The 14,282-nt window shown below is 35.9% G+C and overlaps 1 protein-coding gene and 1 long non-coding RNA gene across 3 annotated transcripts; one reads left to right on the top strand and one right to left on the bottom strand.

The window, feature by feature from the left end:
- Window positions 1-3,167: 3,167 nt before the first annotated feature.
- Window positions 3,168-3,542, bottom strand: LOC139432712 (uncharacterized). Its single transcript, XM_071201478.1, has one exon. It carries the CDS (start codon window positions 3,540-3,542, stop codon window positions 3,168-3,170), a length of 375 nt encoding a protein of 124 aa, XP_071057579.1.
- A 9,314-nt stretch (window positions 3,543-12,856) lies between these two features.
- Window positions 12,857-13,879, top strand: LOC139429106 (uncharacterized). 2 transcript variants are annotated; one of them, XR_011639809.1, is made up of 3 exons: window positions 12,863-13,232; window positions 13,286-13,580; window positions 13,676-13,879. It is a non-coding gene; the product is annotated as an uncharacterized lncRNA (long non-coding RNA). The 2 variants fall into 2 exon arrangements; XR_011639808.1 differs by having other exon boundaries at window positions 12,857-13,580.
- The last annotated feature ends 403 nt before the right edge of the window (window positions 13,880-14,282 follow it).

Genomic DNA, 14,282 nt, shown 5'->3' with positions numbered 1-14,282 from the left:
TAACAGCATTCTTTTCAAAATCAGAAAAAACGCCTAGACAGACAAGATATATTAACTACATTGTAGAGTTTACTTCTCAAATTAATTATGTGAAAGGAAAGCATAACGTTGTTTCGGACGCTCTTTCTAGAATCAATATAACTTGTTTGAATTCTGAATATTCTTCAGAATCAGCAATGAAAGAGGCTCAAGATTCAGATGTAGAGTTGAAACATCTTATTGATAAACAATTTTTAAGCCAGAACAAACGTACCATCTTGCTAAAAGTAGAATGACAAATTCTAATTCAGATCTTTAGTGTGAAGATTCTTCTTCACTTAAATTATACATTCCAACTTGTTTCAGGCGAAATATTTTCAATAAATTTCATTTTCTTTCACATTCCGGTTTTAAAGCTACTTTAAATTTAATTAAGCAAAGATTTTTTTTGGCCACATTTAACCAAAGACATTAAACATTGGTGTAGGACATGCATACAATGCCAAAAGGACAAGGTGCATCGTTATACAAAATCACCAACAGATCATATACCCATACCAAAAGGACGCTTCGAACACATTCACATTGATCTAGTAGGTCCTTCACCTACTTCAATGGGTTGTTCCTACATCCTTACAGTAATAGACAGATTTACTAGATGGCCAGAAGCCTATCCGATTCCAGATACAACATCTGAAACCATAGCTTCAACCCTATTTAATCAATATTTTTCGAGATTGGGTGTGCCTCATACCATCTCACATGATAGAAGTCAACAATTCGAATCCCATCTCTTTCGACAATTCAATAAGTTGTTGGGATCTCAACAGATCCAGACCTCTTCTTATCATCCCCAGAGCAACGGCATTTTGGAAAGGTTCCAGATGCAGCTATAGGTTGAACAACAATCTTCCTGTAATTTTACTGGGTTTAAGATCCTGTTTAAAGGAAGATCTCGGTTGTTGCCCCGCTGAACTAGTCTATGGGCAGCCATTACGCCTACTAGGGGAATTCTTCATAACCTCTCAACATAACATAGGGACAACACCCTTGCTAACAAGTTTGAGAGAAACTTTTTTTAAGCTTAAACCTGTTCAAACAAAATTTCATGCAGTGTCGAAGTCTTTCATTCACAAAGATTTGCCGACATCTGAATTTGTTTTTTTAAAATTACAAAACTTCAAATCTTTATTTCCCAGAGTTGAAGGATCACCTTACAGAGTATTAAAACGTTTTAAGAAAAATTATGTCTAATAAAAATAACAAAGAATTGATAGTCAATATAGACCGCCTTATACCGGCATTTTTGACTAACAATTCTTACTCTGCAATTAACAATTCTTCGTCAATTTTTAATAATTCTTTATCAACGATTAATAATTCTTCTTTCAATATCAATAATTCATCGCAAATTATTAGCACTTACAAAAAACATTTGCGAGTTCGTTACTGTATTTAAATTAAAAATTACATTTATATTCATATCCTTGTTGCTACTAATTTTGAGTGGTCTTTGTATCTTTTGGAGAGGGGAGTATTTGTAGCGTCGCTACAAACATTCACAATTCACCTTCCAAAAATTACAAAATTTTTAGTAGCCATGTTTTCATTTTCTTTGTTTCCGTGGGAAATTTTATTAAAAAAATGAATGTTGTTATTTTTAGTTTTTCAACCAGTCTTGTCTGATTGTAACTAAGTGTAAGACGTATATTAAAATTGACTTCTAAAAAGAATATTTTTTTTAAATATTTAAAAATATAGCAAGTGGCTATTTGAATATAATCATTCTATTAAAACAAGCTATACCTGATATAAGGCTCCTGCAGTAACAGCACATCCACACCCTTATCACACGCCACCTTTAAAACCTCACTCATTACCATCCACGCACGCTGACAGTTCAACTGAATAATCTTAACTTATTGGCCATCGTAATCCGTTTTCATTCTCCGCAACTCTGCCATCCTCCTATACTCCTCGCAGGAACGGTCCATCGGCGAATGGTCGGCTTTCTTGTTTTTATTTCTGCAAAACTTGCAACAAGGACCATCTTTCTTTTTATCGCAGTTTTCCTTGTATGACATTCCCCCGAACAAAAACGGCATGTTGCTTTGCCCGTATATTCTTTAGCCAAATGACCGTAGCCAAGGCATTTAAAACAACGAGTCATTAAAACGTGGTCTGCAACCCTACAGGATGTTGCTCCAATATAAACCCTACCTTCAGCCAATAAATGCTTCCGCAACCCTGCACTCAATTCAACTATGACAACACCCCTTTCACTCTCTTTTTTCCCTATTCTCGTTACAATTTTTATCTGTCTATTATACTCACCCCTCTCCAACCCCACGTCGGCCACGTTTCGACAGAACACATTATCCAACAGCTCATCATCGCCACACGCGAAGGGCACATCGAACAGCTAAACCGTAGGTCGCAGCTTGGCCGGCACCTCCGCACGCAGCTTCAACTTCTTCAGCTCAGCTAGCACTTCCTTCGCATCTCTGTCGCCAGCCACCTCGAGTAGCACTCCCGAATTCCTGATCTTCTTCACCCCTTTCACCTTCACCGACTACCGTTCCGTTTTAAGGAGCTAGGAGACCTTATCACTGATGCCCTCTCTCGTTACCACACCACTTTCCGGACCCCCCCGCACAATCACTACGTTAGACGGCTGCGTCGCCCGAACCGGAACACGAACCGAAGACACAGGCACAACACCTGGCTTAACCGAAGAAACACCCACTTATTTTCTTCCTTCAGCTTTACGATGTCGACTAGAGCCTCCCTTATCATATCCTCCAAAATATTCCAACTTCTCAGAATAACTGCGGATGCGTCCTTATTAACCTTCGACCCCGGTAACAGGAGGTATTCTTGTAACGCGGATCTTTCTCTTTTTATTACTTCCACCTTTCCCTGTTCTAGGTCGACTTTCGATGGCACCACCCTCGTACGACCGACACTGGCACGTGACGGAGCCGCACTTTTACCTTTCTTTACCGACTCCCTATCCCCCCCACCGTCGGAGTCCCTCAATCTCTTTCCATACTCCTCATCCCCAGTCGTCTCACCCGCTTCAGAATAAGTCGTCGAGCCGACCATCGAAGCGGTTTCAACCTCCCAATCTCTCGTCGCCTCCTCGTACGCCTCCATCGTCACCTCTCCCCTCTCTAGCTCCTTTTCCCTTAACGCTGTCGCCGCTTCCATCTTCGCCTCTTCAACTTTTCTTCTTCTGGCCTCCACTTCTTTTCTCTCTTCATCTTCTTTCTTCCTTTCTTCTTTCTTCTCCGCCTCCAACTTCTTCTCCGTCCCTTCTTCTTCTTCTTGACTTCAATTTCCTTCCTTCTTGCTCCCTCCTTTCTTCTTTTAGCTTCCGACCTCTCCAGTTCTTTTACTTTCTCCACCACAATACTTCTCTCCTGTTCCGACGATTTAGACCCCTCATCTTCTTCCTTTCTTCTACCATCAGCACCCCTAGTTCCCGGAGGGGACCTAGACAGCACCGTAGATGGCTTGAAGGCCCGATCACCTGCTTCCCGTCTACTGCTGTGCCCGCTCATGGCCGCGACACCGGCCCTTTTCAGGACTGCGCGAATACACTCCACGCCACGGGGCCTCCCGACAACTCCCTTAACACAATGCTCTTTACCCCGTTCCAATCGGACACTCCGTTCAATTGATAATTTCCAAAATGTGCACCCACCCAAAAATGTTCACCTCCCTTATCCCGAGGCGGTTTAAGGGGGGTCGGAAAACCGTCAAAAATGCTCTAGGAGCTTCCGTTTAGGAGTTACGGCCTATTGTTCGCGCGCCACCCGGTATGTTAGTTTTCGATCGCTCACACCAACCTTTTTCGTCGCACACTGACTCGAAGTCAGCGAGCGACTCTCATCCCTACGTACACCACGCACAAAGAACTTACACTAAATTTGTTAATAACTACGCTAAAACTTAACTAAAATTTACTAAACCAAAACTAAACTATTTGTACACGTCGATCTCAAAGAAAACCGACAAGCAATTTGCACCGCAAAATCACTTCTGCACGAGAGCGCACGAAAACACGTGTTTCTCGTAAGAAGAACGGAACGCGAGTGTAGGTAGGGACAGCGGGAATCTCGTTAATCCATTCATGCGCGTCACTAATTAGATGATGAGGCATTTGGCTATGTTAACAGGTCCGAAAGGACATTTTGGCCGAAGCCATAGGGACCAGAACAGTTTGCGCGGTTAAGTCGGGAAGGCGCCATTCCGCCACGGTCGGTCTATGTTACTTCCCAAAAGGGAAGAACAAGATCGCCGGGCCAGTTCCGGTCGCTGTGAGTGGGCTGCTGCGATCGTGTTTGACGCTTGAGGATTCTAAAACAAAAATATATAACTTTTGTTTTCGCCTTTAAGGTTTTTATTTTTAAAAACTACTTTAAATCGAAAATTAAGTTATTTATTGTTTTAGAAAATGTTACAGAGTTAAAACCGACAGTATAACGTTTTACAGCTGAATGAATTTATTTCTTAATAAATCTATGCCCTTTTATACTATTTTCTTTATCAATTATGGTTCGTAAGCGGTTTTGATGGAATACTCCTATTGTTCTTCGTTTATCTCATATGTGCTGGCACATAACTTATATACAGGCTGTCCCGTTAAGCGTACGGACCGGCTGTATCTCTAGAACGTTAAGGCCTAGAGCTTTGGGAAAAAAGTCCTTATAAGCAAAGTGACCAAGAGAAATATCTGGAAATTATTTTGAAGTTCGTAATTCGACCGCTAGGGGGCGTAACTACCATTGAGAAACATAAAGTTCCCGCTATCTCAGAAACTTAGACGATGAGCTATAACTTTGACAACATCATTTAATAGCTTGCATTCAACCGATTTAAATATTTTTGGTGTTGTTTGAAAGAGCATTTTCTGCTCTTTTTAAAAATATTTTCAGTAAGACCGTTTGCTTTAAAACAAATAAGCTAGAGGGCGTTATCTGCAGCGATTACATATTTTTGTGATTTTTGAAGAAAAGTTAAACGGAACGATACTATTTACTTCACAGATTCTTAGTCACCTTAAAATTTTAAGAAAATGTTAAAAACTCGAGTGCCATCAATCGGATCCAGTTACCTCATCGACAAAAATAAATCACATAACCATGGTAACTGTAAACATGTCATTTACTAACGCAGAAGCGTATGATAGAGCGTATGATGATTTATTTTCAATGTTTTGAATACGACGCTACTGCATGGCAAAAATGTGCAATGCAATTACGACAAAGAAAGACATTTTTCTCTAGAAGTGTTTTTAAGATTGACTTAGCGATTACGGAAAACTGGCAACGTGTAGCCCATTCAGACATCTCTATGAATTCGCAAATCACATTGGTGCGCAATGCATGGAGTTCACACATAATCTGGGAACTCCGAAAACAATTGTCCACAAGATTTCTCAAGAGAACTATTGAACTATTACCATTGACTTTTAAATTTGATTTGGGCAAATCCAAACCTTTTATCACAAATGCTATGGATGCATGAAGCATCTGCCCACAAGCTGATGTAAACTTGCATAATATGCATTCTTGGTTCGAGCAAAACCCACATTGCTTTCACCCTTTTATCTATTGGGTAGACTAAACGACCTGACTTCAAGAAAAACCAATAACCAGTTAAAATATGACAAAACACTAAATACCAGTAGAAACGTGTCTAGGGCCGAGACTTAAGCAGCGCTTTTTTTTGGTCGAAACTAGATTAAATAAATGCATCGACGTTTATGGAAGGCATTTCGCACATTAGTGAGTTATTTTTGCCAAAAATGTAAGTTATTCTAAGTGTTTTGGTTTATTTTGTTTTATTATCATTGCTGATGTTTCATTGATCCGTTGGCTTTACACCACGCCTCAAAAGTAGTTTTGAAGCAGTTCTAAGCTTGGATAAAGTGTGAAGGAAGGTTCTAGATAATAAAAGTTTTGTTCTCTCTTATTTGTTTCCTAAGGTAACTTGATCCGATTAAGATATACGAATTTTTAACATTTTCTTTTATAATTCGAGAATGGATGGAGATATCGAGATGCGGTTTTCACTAATATTTAGCAAATTTTATGGTGATTAATGGTCTGTGAAGTAAATAGTACCGTTCCATTTAACTTTTTTTCAAAAACCACAAAAGTATGTAACCGCTGCAGATAACGCCCTCTAGCTTCTTTGTTTTAAACCAAGCGGTCTTACTGAAAGTATCTTTTAAAAGAGCATGAAATTCTCTTTCAAATAAGACCAAAAATATTCAAATCGGTTGAATGGTCCAGGAGATATTAAAATGTAAACATTTGAAAACGCATTGGCCTCCCCCTCCCTTATTATGACAGATATGAGAAATATCGCAAAACAAAAGCGATGCAGTATTATGCAAGCTACTAAATGATGTTGTCAAAGTTATAGCTCATCGTATAACTTTCTGAGATAGCGTGAATTTTATGTTTCTCTATGGCAGTTACGCCCCCTAGCGGTCGAATTACGAACTTCAAAATAATTTCCAGGTACTTCTCTTGCCCACTTTGCTTATAAGGATTTTGTTCCCAAACCTCTAGGCCTTACCGTTGTTGAGATACAGCCGCTCCGTACGCTTAACGGGACATCCTGTATATTTAGTCGGACGATGGCTAACGCTCAAATTTGCCTCTGTAATAAATGGTTCTTTTATATTTTTTGGTTGTTACAAGTTTAAGTGTTCGTTATAATAAAACTAATAACATTTTTTTAAAAAACTGTTTATTCTTTGATATGTTGTGATAGACTGCTCAATTCAATGTATCCAAAGTTATACATTCAGTTCATTTCATAACGGATATACATCGTCGACAAGTATCTAATTGTTACAATATGCTGATGCATATCCGTTCAACTTACTTGTATTTCTTGTTATACATATATTTAATTCTATTTATTTTATAGTTTTATTAATTCTTAATTTCCCCATTACATCTTCCCTGCGGAATAAAGAAAAAAAAAGAATGAACAATTTTTTTTTTCTTTTACTTCTAAATTTCCCCATTATAGTCTAATTCTAATTTTCTATCTTATATTTAACACTATTCACTATTTTTATTCGAAAAACATTTTAACACGGTCTTTATGCACTAAAACTTCTTTGTTTTTTATTTTCACTAGCACATTCGGTGATTTTTCTTCAATAACCTGATATGGTCCAGTATAAAGCAGTTCAAGTTTATTTCCGCATTCACTTCTTAAAAGTACTTTATCTCCTATTTTATATGTAACAGTACGCCGTTTAACGTTTAACATTTGCTGACGATGATGTTTTGACGCTATTAAATTTTGTCGTGCAGTTTGACACGCTGTTTGTAGTCTAAACTTTAATTCAAGGGGATATTGATCGAAATTGTAAAGTGGTTATATGTTTTTTATAATATTTGATGGTAATCTAGAAGTTTTTCCGAAAACTAGTTCATAGGGAGAAAATTTGGTTTCAGTGTGTATTGTATTGTTGTACGCGAAACACCAATAGGCTACCCATGGACTCCATGAATTTGAATACTTTGCACAATATGTTCTTAAATATGCACTTAAATTTTTGTGGGAGTTTTCCAAGGCACCTAATGTTTGGTGATGGTACGCTGTAGACTGAAGCTTTTTCATTTTTAAATGTTTACATGTCTCTTTAAAAATTGACGATAGAAATTCGGTTCCCTGGTCGGTAAGCACAGTTTCAGGAATACCATACCTTAAGACAAAATTTTCCACAAATGCTTTTGCAACGGTTACGGTTTCTTTATTTTCTATGGGGTACGCTTCTACAAATTTTGTCAGATCACATTGTAGCGTTAAAATGTATTTATTATTAAGCACATCTTGGTCTAGGGGCCCTACCAGATCGAGGTGTACTTTTTGAAAAGCTGATGAAGCTGTGGTGGTAATTGTAATCGGTTCTTTGTTGGGTAGAGAATACTTATATTTTTGACATTCATTGCAACGTTTTATAAACGATTTTGTATCACTGAACAGTTTTGGCCAAAAATAATATCTTTTTATATTATTATAAGTACGGTTTATACCTGCATGCCCGCCAGTTGGTAAAGTGTGGAAGTCATTTATGATTAATTGTTATTGTTCCATACTCTCTATATGTTCACAATTTGAAATAACACATATTTTTAAACCTTTATCTCTAATTTCGTTTGTGAACTTTGCGAATCGGTTTATGAGCTCATTATTATTTGTAATATTTTTAAAAATACATAATTGCGCAATTTTATTTTTACTACATATTCGAGACAGGTCTCTCAACGACGTATGTAAATCCGTCGTTGATCGAGGAATTTGGCTTATATAAATAGTTCGCGAACTTTTATCATAATATATATTTTCCGATTCGTTACTTTTCTTTTTTCGTATTTTTATTTCTATGGAATCTTTTGGGCGCCGCAAAAGCTCAACAAGTCCTGGGTGATCAGTCCATTCATTAGCCGAATCATTTACGTCGCTCGGCAGATTCGTATTTGAATGTTTTTGTTTAACTTGGGCTCGTGTGAGTACGAAGAGATCTTTACTCATTTCTCTTAGATCTTCGGACTCTATGTTTATTCTAGAGAGAGCATCTGCAACAACGTTTTCTGAACCTTTAATATAATGTATTGTGAAATCAAACTCCTCAAGAGCTAATCTAAATTTGATCAGTCTACTCGATGGATTGTTCATACCAAACAAGTATACCAATGGCCTGTGATCAGTGTAGATATCAAACTTTTTTCCCTATAAATAGGGCCTAAAATGTTTTACTGCCCACACAATTGCCAATAGTTCCATCTCTATGGTACAGTAATTTTTTTCAGCATTATTCAGAGCTCTGCTCGCAAATGCGACAGGTTTATCTCAGCCAGATGCATCTGTTTTTATGCTAAACCGTTCATTTTCTGAAAAATTTTGATATGCTAGCACGGGTGGGTTACTCAACATTTGTTTTAATGTATTAAAGGCGGTATTGCAATCGTTATTCCATTGAAATAGAGAAGACTTTCTTGTTAAATTGTTCAAAGGTGAAGCGATATCTGCAAAATTAGGGATAAACCTCCTATAATAATTAGCAAGTGCAATGAATCGCTTGATTTCATCCGAGTGTTTTGGAACAGGATAATTCTGGATAGCCTTGATTTTTTCTGGATTTGGTGAAATTCCGTCTGCAGAGATAACGTGTCCTAGGTATAATAACTCTTTTCGTAGGAAACCGCACTTAGCTGGATTCAATTTTAAATTTACCTCTCGTAATCTTTGCAGTACTTTAACTAAATTTTGATTGTGATTTTCTAAATTATCTCCAAAAATAATCAAGTCGTCCAAATAAACGAAACATGACTCATAATTAAGTCCTGACAAAGCTAATGTAATAATTCTAGAGAAAGAACTAGGTCTAATTTTTAATCCCATTGGTAATCTTGTCATTTGGTAATGACCTTTATCGGTCACAAAAGCAGTGCAAGGTCGACTATTAGGTTCTAATTCAAGTTGATAATATCCCTGTGTGAGATCTAAATGTGTAAAATATATTGAGCCGGATAATGAATCTAAAACTTCGTGTATATTAGGTAGAGGGAACTTATCATCCTGTATACGTTTGTTTAATAACCGATAATCGATAACGATTCTCCATTTCTTTTCACCATTATTCCCAGATTTTTTTGGTACAATTAACAGTGGTGATGACCATTCGGATTTAGCTTCTTCTATTATTCCATCTTTTAACATTTTATCGATTTGATTACTAATTTCCCTTTTTTGTACATGTGGTAGGCGATAAGGTTTAACATATGATGGCTTTGCATCCTTTTATAAATAGATTTTTTGTTTTGAAATATTAGTTACGGTCAGAGTATCTCCTTCTAGATGAAACACATCTACAAATTTCGCACATATTTTTTGTATTGCAACTTTTTCCTCTTTATTTAAATCTGCAGTATCAATTAATTTGAAAAGTCGATCTACACGGTCAACAGAAACATCTGGTTGATTAAAACTATAAGATTCAAAATTATATAAATTTTCTATAACAGGTTTAAAATTTTTAATTTTGATTTCTTTTTCCAATGTATTTAAAAATCTAATTGGGATTTTATTTTGTTGTGGTCTTACAATAATTCCTGCCACATAAAGACCTTCACATACTTCACTTGGAAGAATAACGCAATCATTATAAAAATCTACGTCAAAATATTTAATAATTTCGCATCTTGGTGGGATAGATGTATAATCGGAATAATTTGATTGCAAAGGAATGGAAAATTCATAATTTATTACTGCCGAATACTTCAAGAAAAATCGGAACCTAAGTACCATGTATCTCATTATGAACACTCTTAATAACTTGAAAGGAATGGGAAATATTAACATCATTAAAATTTAGAGAAATTGTTGTGGAACCTCTAGAATATATCATACCTGCAATGCCATTTATTTTTAATTTTTTAGATTTATCAATAATTCCATTTGAAACAAATTCCGAAAATATTGCGCTGATAGTTGCACCTGAATCAATCACGAGTTTTATTTTACGGTTCCCATATTTTGCTTCAATAAAATTGATTCCATTAGTGTGAAGTACTTGAGGTTGGGGATTGTTGGTCACGAAAAAATTCGTCTACGGGTTGTTGATTTACGCAATACATTGAATTTGTACCTCTTCCACTAGATCGTCCGCGTAAAAAACTACCGCGTGAATTACCACGAGAATTTTCCCGAAACGTGTTGCGGTCATTGCGATAGGTGTCGAATGAATTTCCGCGAGTATTGTTACGACCTCGAAATGAATTATAAGAAGGTTGTTGACTAAGTATTCTGCCTGTTGTTTGTATAAAATCTGGATCCGCGGTGATTACGTTGACCCCTAAAGTTTCTTCGAATATTATTAAAATTATAATGAAAAATTCCATTATTGGATTTGAAATTTTTGTCTTCATCTTTTGCTGCGCTAATAGCCTGCTTAAGACTAAGACAATTGCGGGACTTAACAATAATTCTCAAATCATGGCTTCTGAGACCATTGCAAAAGGTATTTATAGCTATCTTTTCGTTTATTGGTTTTAAAATATTTATGGCATTTCTGTCACTGTTTGCTTGTGTTATTCATTAGATTTTCAATTTCTGTACCATATTCATCTAAAGATTTCATATCTTGCTTAATTTGATGTAATTTGACAGATAATACTGCTTCAGATTGTTTAGTTAAAAGATTATGTCGAATGTCCGTTAACATATCGTTAACTGAATTGTGTGAATCATTTAGCCTTACTTTAGCGTTTTGGGAGAGGCGAGTTGTTAATACCTATTTTATAAGGTTTTGTTTACTTGCATCATTTAGAGTGTCGGCGTAAAATTCAATAGCGTCAATCAGCTGTTTAGTCGTATCCTCACTACTGTCCATAATCAGAAGTAGAGATGATGCAACTTTTAAATCAAAATTTTCCGTCATTTTGTTTTCTATTTGATTATCTACTTGATTTGGTTTACTTATTTGATTTTTATCTCTCTCTAAATTATTTTTTCTCTCTAATAATAAAACCCTACTTTCGCTAATAATGACATTAATTTCGTTAATACAAGTTTTTATATCTAAATTAAGATTAAGAGAATATTCTGTTTCTAATTTCTTTAAAAATTCCTCAAATTCGTCTAATTTTCTAAGTTTTTTAAGCACCAAATCGTAATTGGCACGCCTACTACTATTATCTTTTACTATGTTATCCTTAAAATTACCTACTTCTTGTAATAGTTCTATAAAATAATTACTTTTCGACATTAAATTATATTAACATATTATCAAACGTTGGATTCTACACGATCTAATCCATCGCGGCTTTGGATAATTTCACGTCTGACAGTACAAATCAGGCATTTTTTACCTCGTAGATAGATACATCTTACCAGAATTGTGAATATAAAGATCCCGACGACGACGGCTGCAACTTCCAACAGGTTGTATTTTCCTTCCAAATTTGACGATACACCTCCACTGTTGCCAGCTTGAGCGATAATTACTTCCTCCTTGGTGTTTGTTGAACCCATTTTTTCTCTTTTGACTGTTGATTACCCTTGATTGATGTCAATAAGTTTTGTTGGTATAAACCAGTCAGGAGCACCTCCTCGAATCATTATGGGTGTAATGATATTAATCCCAATATAGCCATGATGGTAACAATTGTTGATTACACTTTTTCTTTTATTTTATTTTTTTTTAACTTTCACTGGTAAACGTCATCCAAAGATTCTTAAGAGGCAGGATCGCCATGTAATAAATAATGTTAAATTTAATAAAATGAAAATTGAAGTGAAATAAACACACAAGTAAAACAAACAAGCATATAAAGGTGTTTCGGTGACTCGGGGAACAAATGTAACCACATAGACTAGAGTGAAAATGATGACGCTTCATGTAAAAAAAATTAGTAAAAGTCCTCAAATTGTAAAGATACTAAATATCTTAAACACTATTTATGGTAAAGCGTTGAAATTTGGTATAGTGTAAACTAATATCACGTAAAATCACTAGGCAATTTTTGAGTTGGATCGGTACGCGGGAACAATGCTATACAGGCTGTTCCTAAAGTTTGTTTGATCAGAACCTTTTTATTCTATCAAAACCCTACATTTATTGTTGCAGTTTCTAATAGTAAATTTAGTTCAAAAACTTTTATCACTCTTAGAGAACATTGATAAAAACCACCGTTTTCGTATTAAATGCAAAAATGTTAGGTTCCGAATTCAATAACACTAAAAAAAAATAAATATAATAATAATAATAGTAATAATAATAATAATAATAACTTTATTTAAACAAAGTACAGCATGGTACAGTATTGACGTCAAAAGAAAAGAAAACAATTAATAGTGTTGACATAAAGGAAATGCCAACTACAAATAATAAAATATAACAATTTCCGATGATTCATTTCTCGGTCATCCATTCAAAGTATTCTTGCACAGTATAGTATTCATTTTCCAAGAGAATATTCTTGACAGTGATTCGAAACTGTTTTACTTCCATGCTTCTTGTTTCCAATGGTAGTGCGTTATATAATTTGACGGCTATATAATCGTATGTGTTTTGTGATTTGACCACTCGGTGATATGGAGTCACAATATTTTCTTTGTATCGGGTGTTGTGTTCGCGATTGTCTACGTGTTTCAGCATCAAATCTTTATTATTATGAGTATACTCTAGACAGGAGCGTATAAAACAGCACGGCAAGGTAAGTATTTTTAATTTTTTAAATTGGCTTCTACAACTCTCTTGATTTTTTAGTCCAGCCAGTATCCGAACTGCCTTCTTTTGCATAACGAAAATGGCTTCCATCTCTCTAGATGCACCCCACGTAATGATCCCATACGTCGCGATAGCATGGAAATATGCGAAGTAAACGCTTCGGAATGTCTCGGGTGGAAGGTTTGAACGTATTGTTTTAAGGCAATACAGAGCACTAGACAGTCGCCCTTTCAGGTTTGATATGTGTTTAGACCATTTAAGAGTTTCTGAAATAGTAACTCCAAGGAACTTTATGGATTTATCTATCACTCCATCGCATCGTCTTGTGTGAAAGGTAAGTATGTTTGTTTTTTCTTTATTCATCTTTAACTTATTTATGTAGAACCAATGTTCAGCTTTTTCTATATTTTGTTTTGTTTTTTCTTCCAGCTCCTTGATGTCGCCACTTCTCGTAATAAAAGATGTGTCATCTGCATAAAGACAAATTCGTTCTGCTGGAACACTACCTGGTAAGTCATTGATGTATATAAGGAAAAGTAATGGACCTAAGATCGAACCCTGAGGCACTCCACTTCTCACTTCTCTCCAGGTGGATTGTTTGCCCCTCCAAAAGACCGATTGTTTTCTAGTCTTCAGATATGATACCAAAAACCCCAGTGCAGTGTTCTTTATTCCATATTTTTCTAATTTGGCTGTCAGTATCGAATGGTCCACTGAATCGAAGGCTTTACTTAAGTCACAAAAGGCGATTTGGGTGAACTGTTCTTGATTGAAACCATGGATTACCGCTCCCAATACACTTAATAGAGCAGTTATAGCAGATTTTTGTTTTTGGTAACCATGTTGACAATTGGTAAATAATTTGTTATTGTTGAAATAGTCTACCAATTTTTCGTTAACCACTATTTCGAATATTTTTGATAAGGTAGGCAATATAGATATTGGTCTGTAATTACTACATACACTTTTATCTCCCTTCTTATGTACTGGTGTTATCTTTGCCGACTTTAGCTCCTTTGGAAAAACTCCTTCTAGT

The sequence above is a fragment of the Onthophagus taurus genome, chromosome 2 (assembly GCF_036711975.1).
Source record: "Onthophagus taurus isolate NC chromosome 2, IU_Otau_3.0, whole genome shotgun sequence".
Classification (NCBI taxonomy): domain Eukaryota; kingdom Metazoa; phylum Arthropoda; class Insecta; order Coleoptera; family Scarabaeidae; genus Onthophagus; species Onthophagus taurus.
Note: the sequence above shows the minus strand (reverse complement) of the source record. Positions and strands in the feature narration are given on the sequence as shown.

What these genes read in the sequence shown, in the direction of transcription:
- LOC139432712 (XM_071201478.1), bottom strand. Translation starts at nt 3,542, where the DNA reads ATGAGCGGGCACAGCAGTAGACGGGAAGCAGGTGATCGGGCCTTCAAG.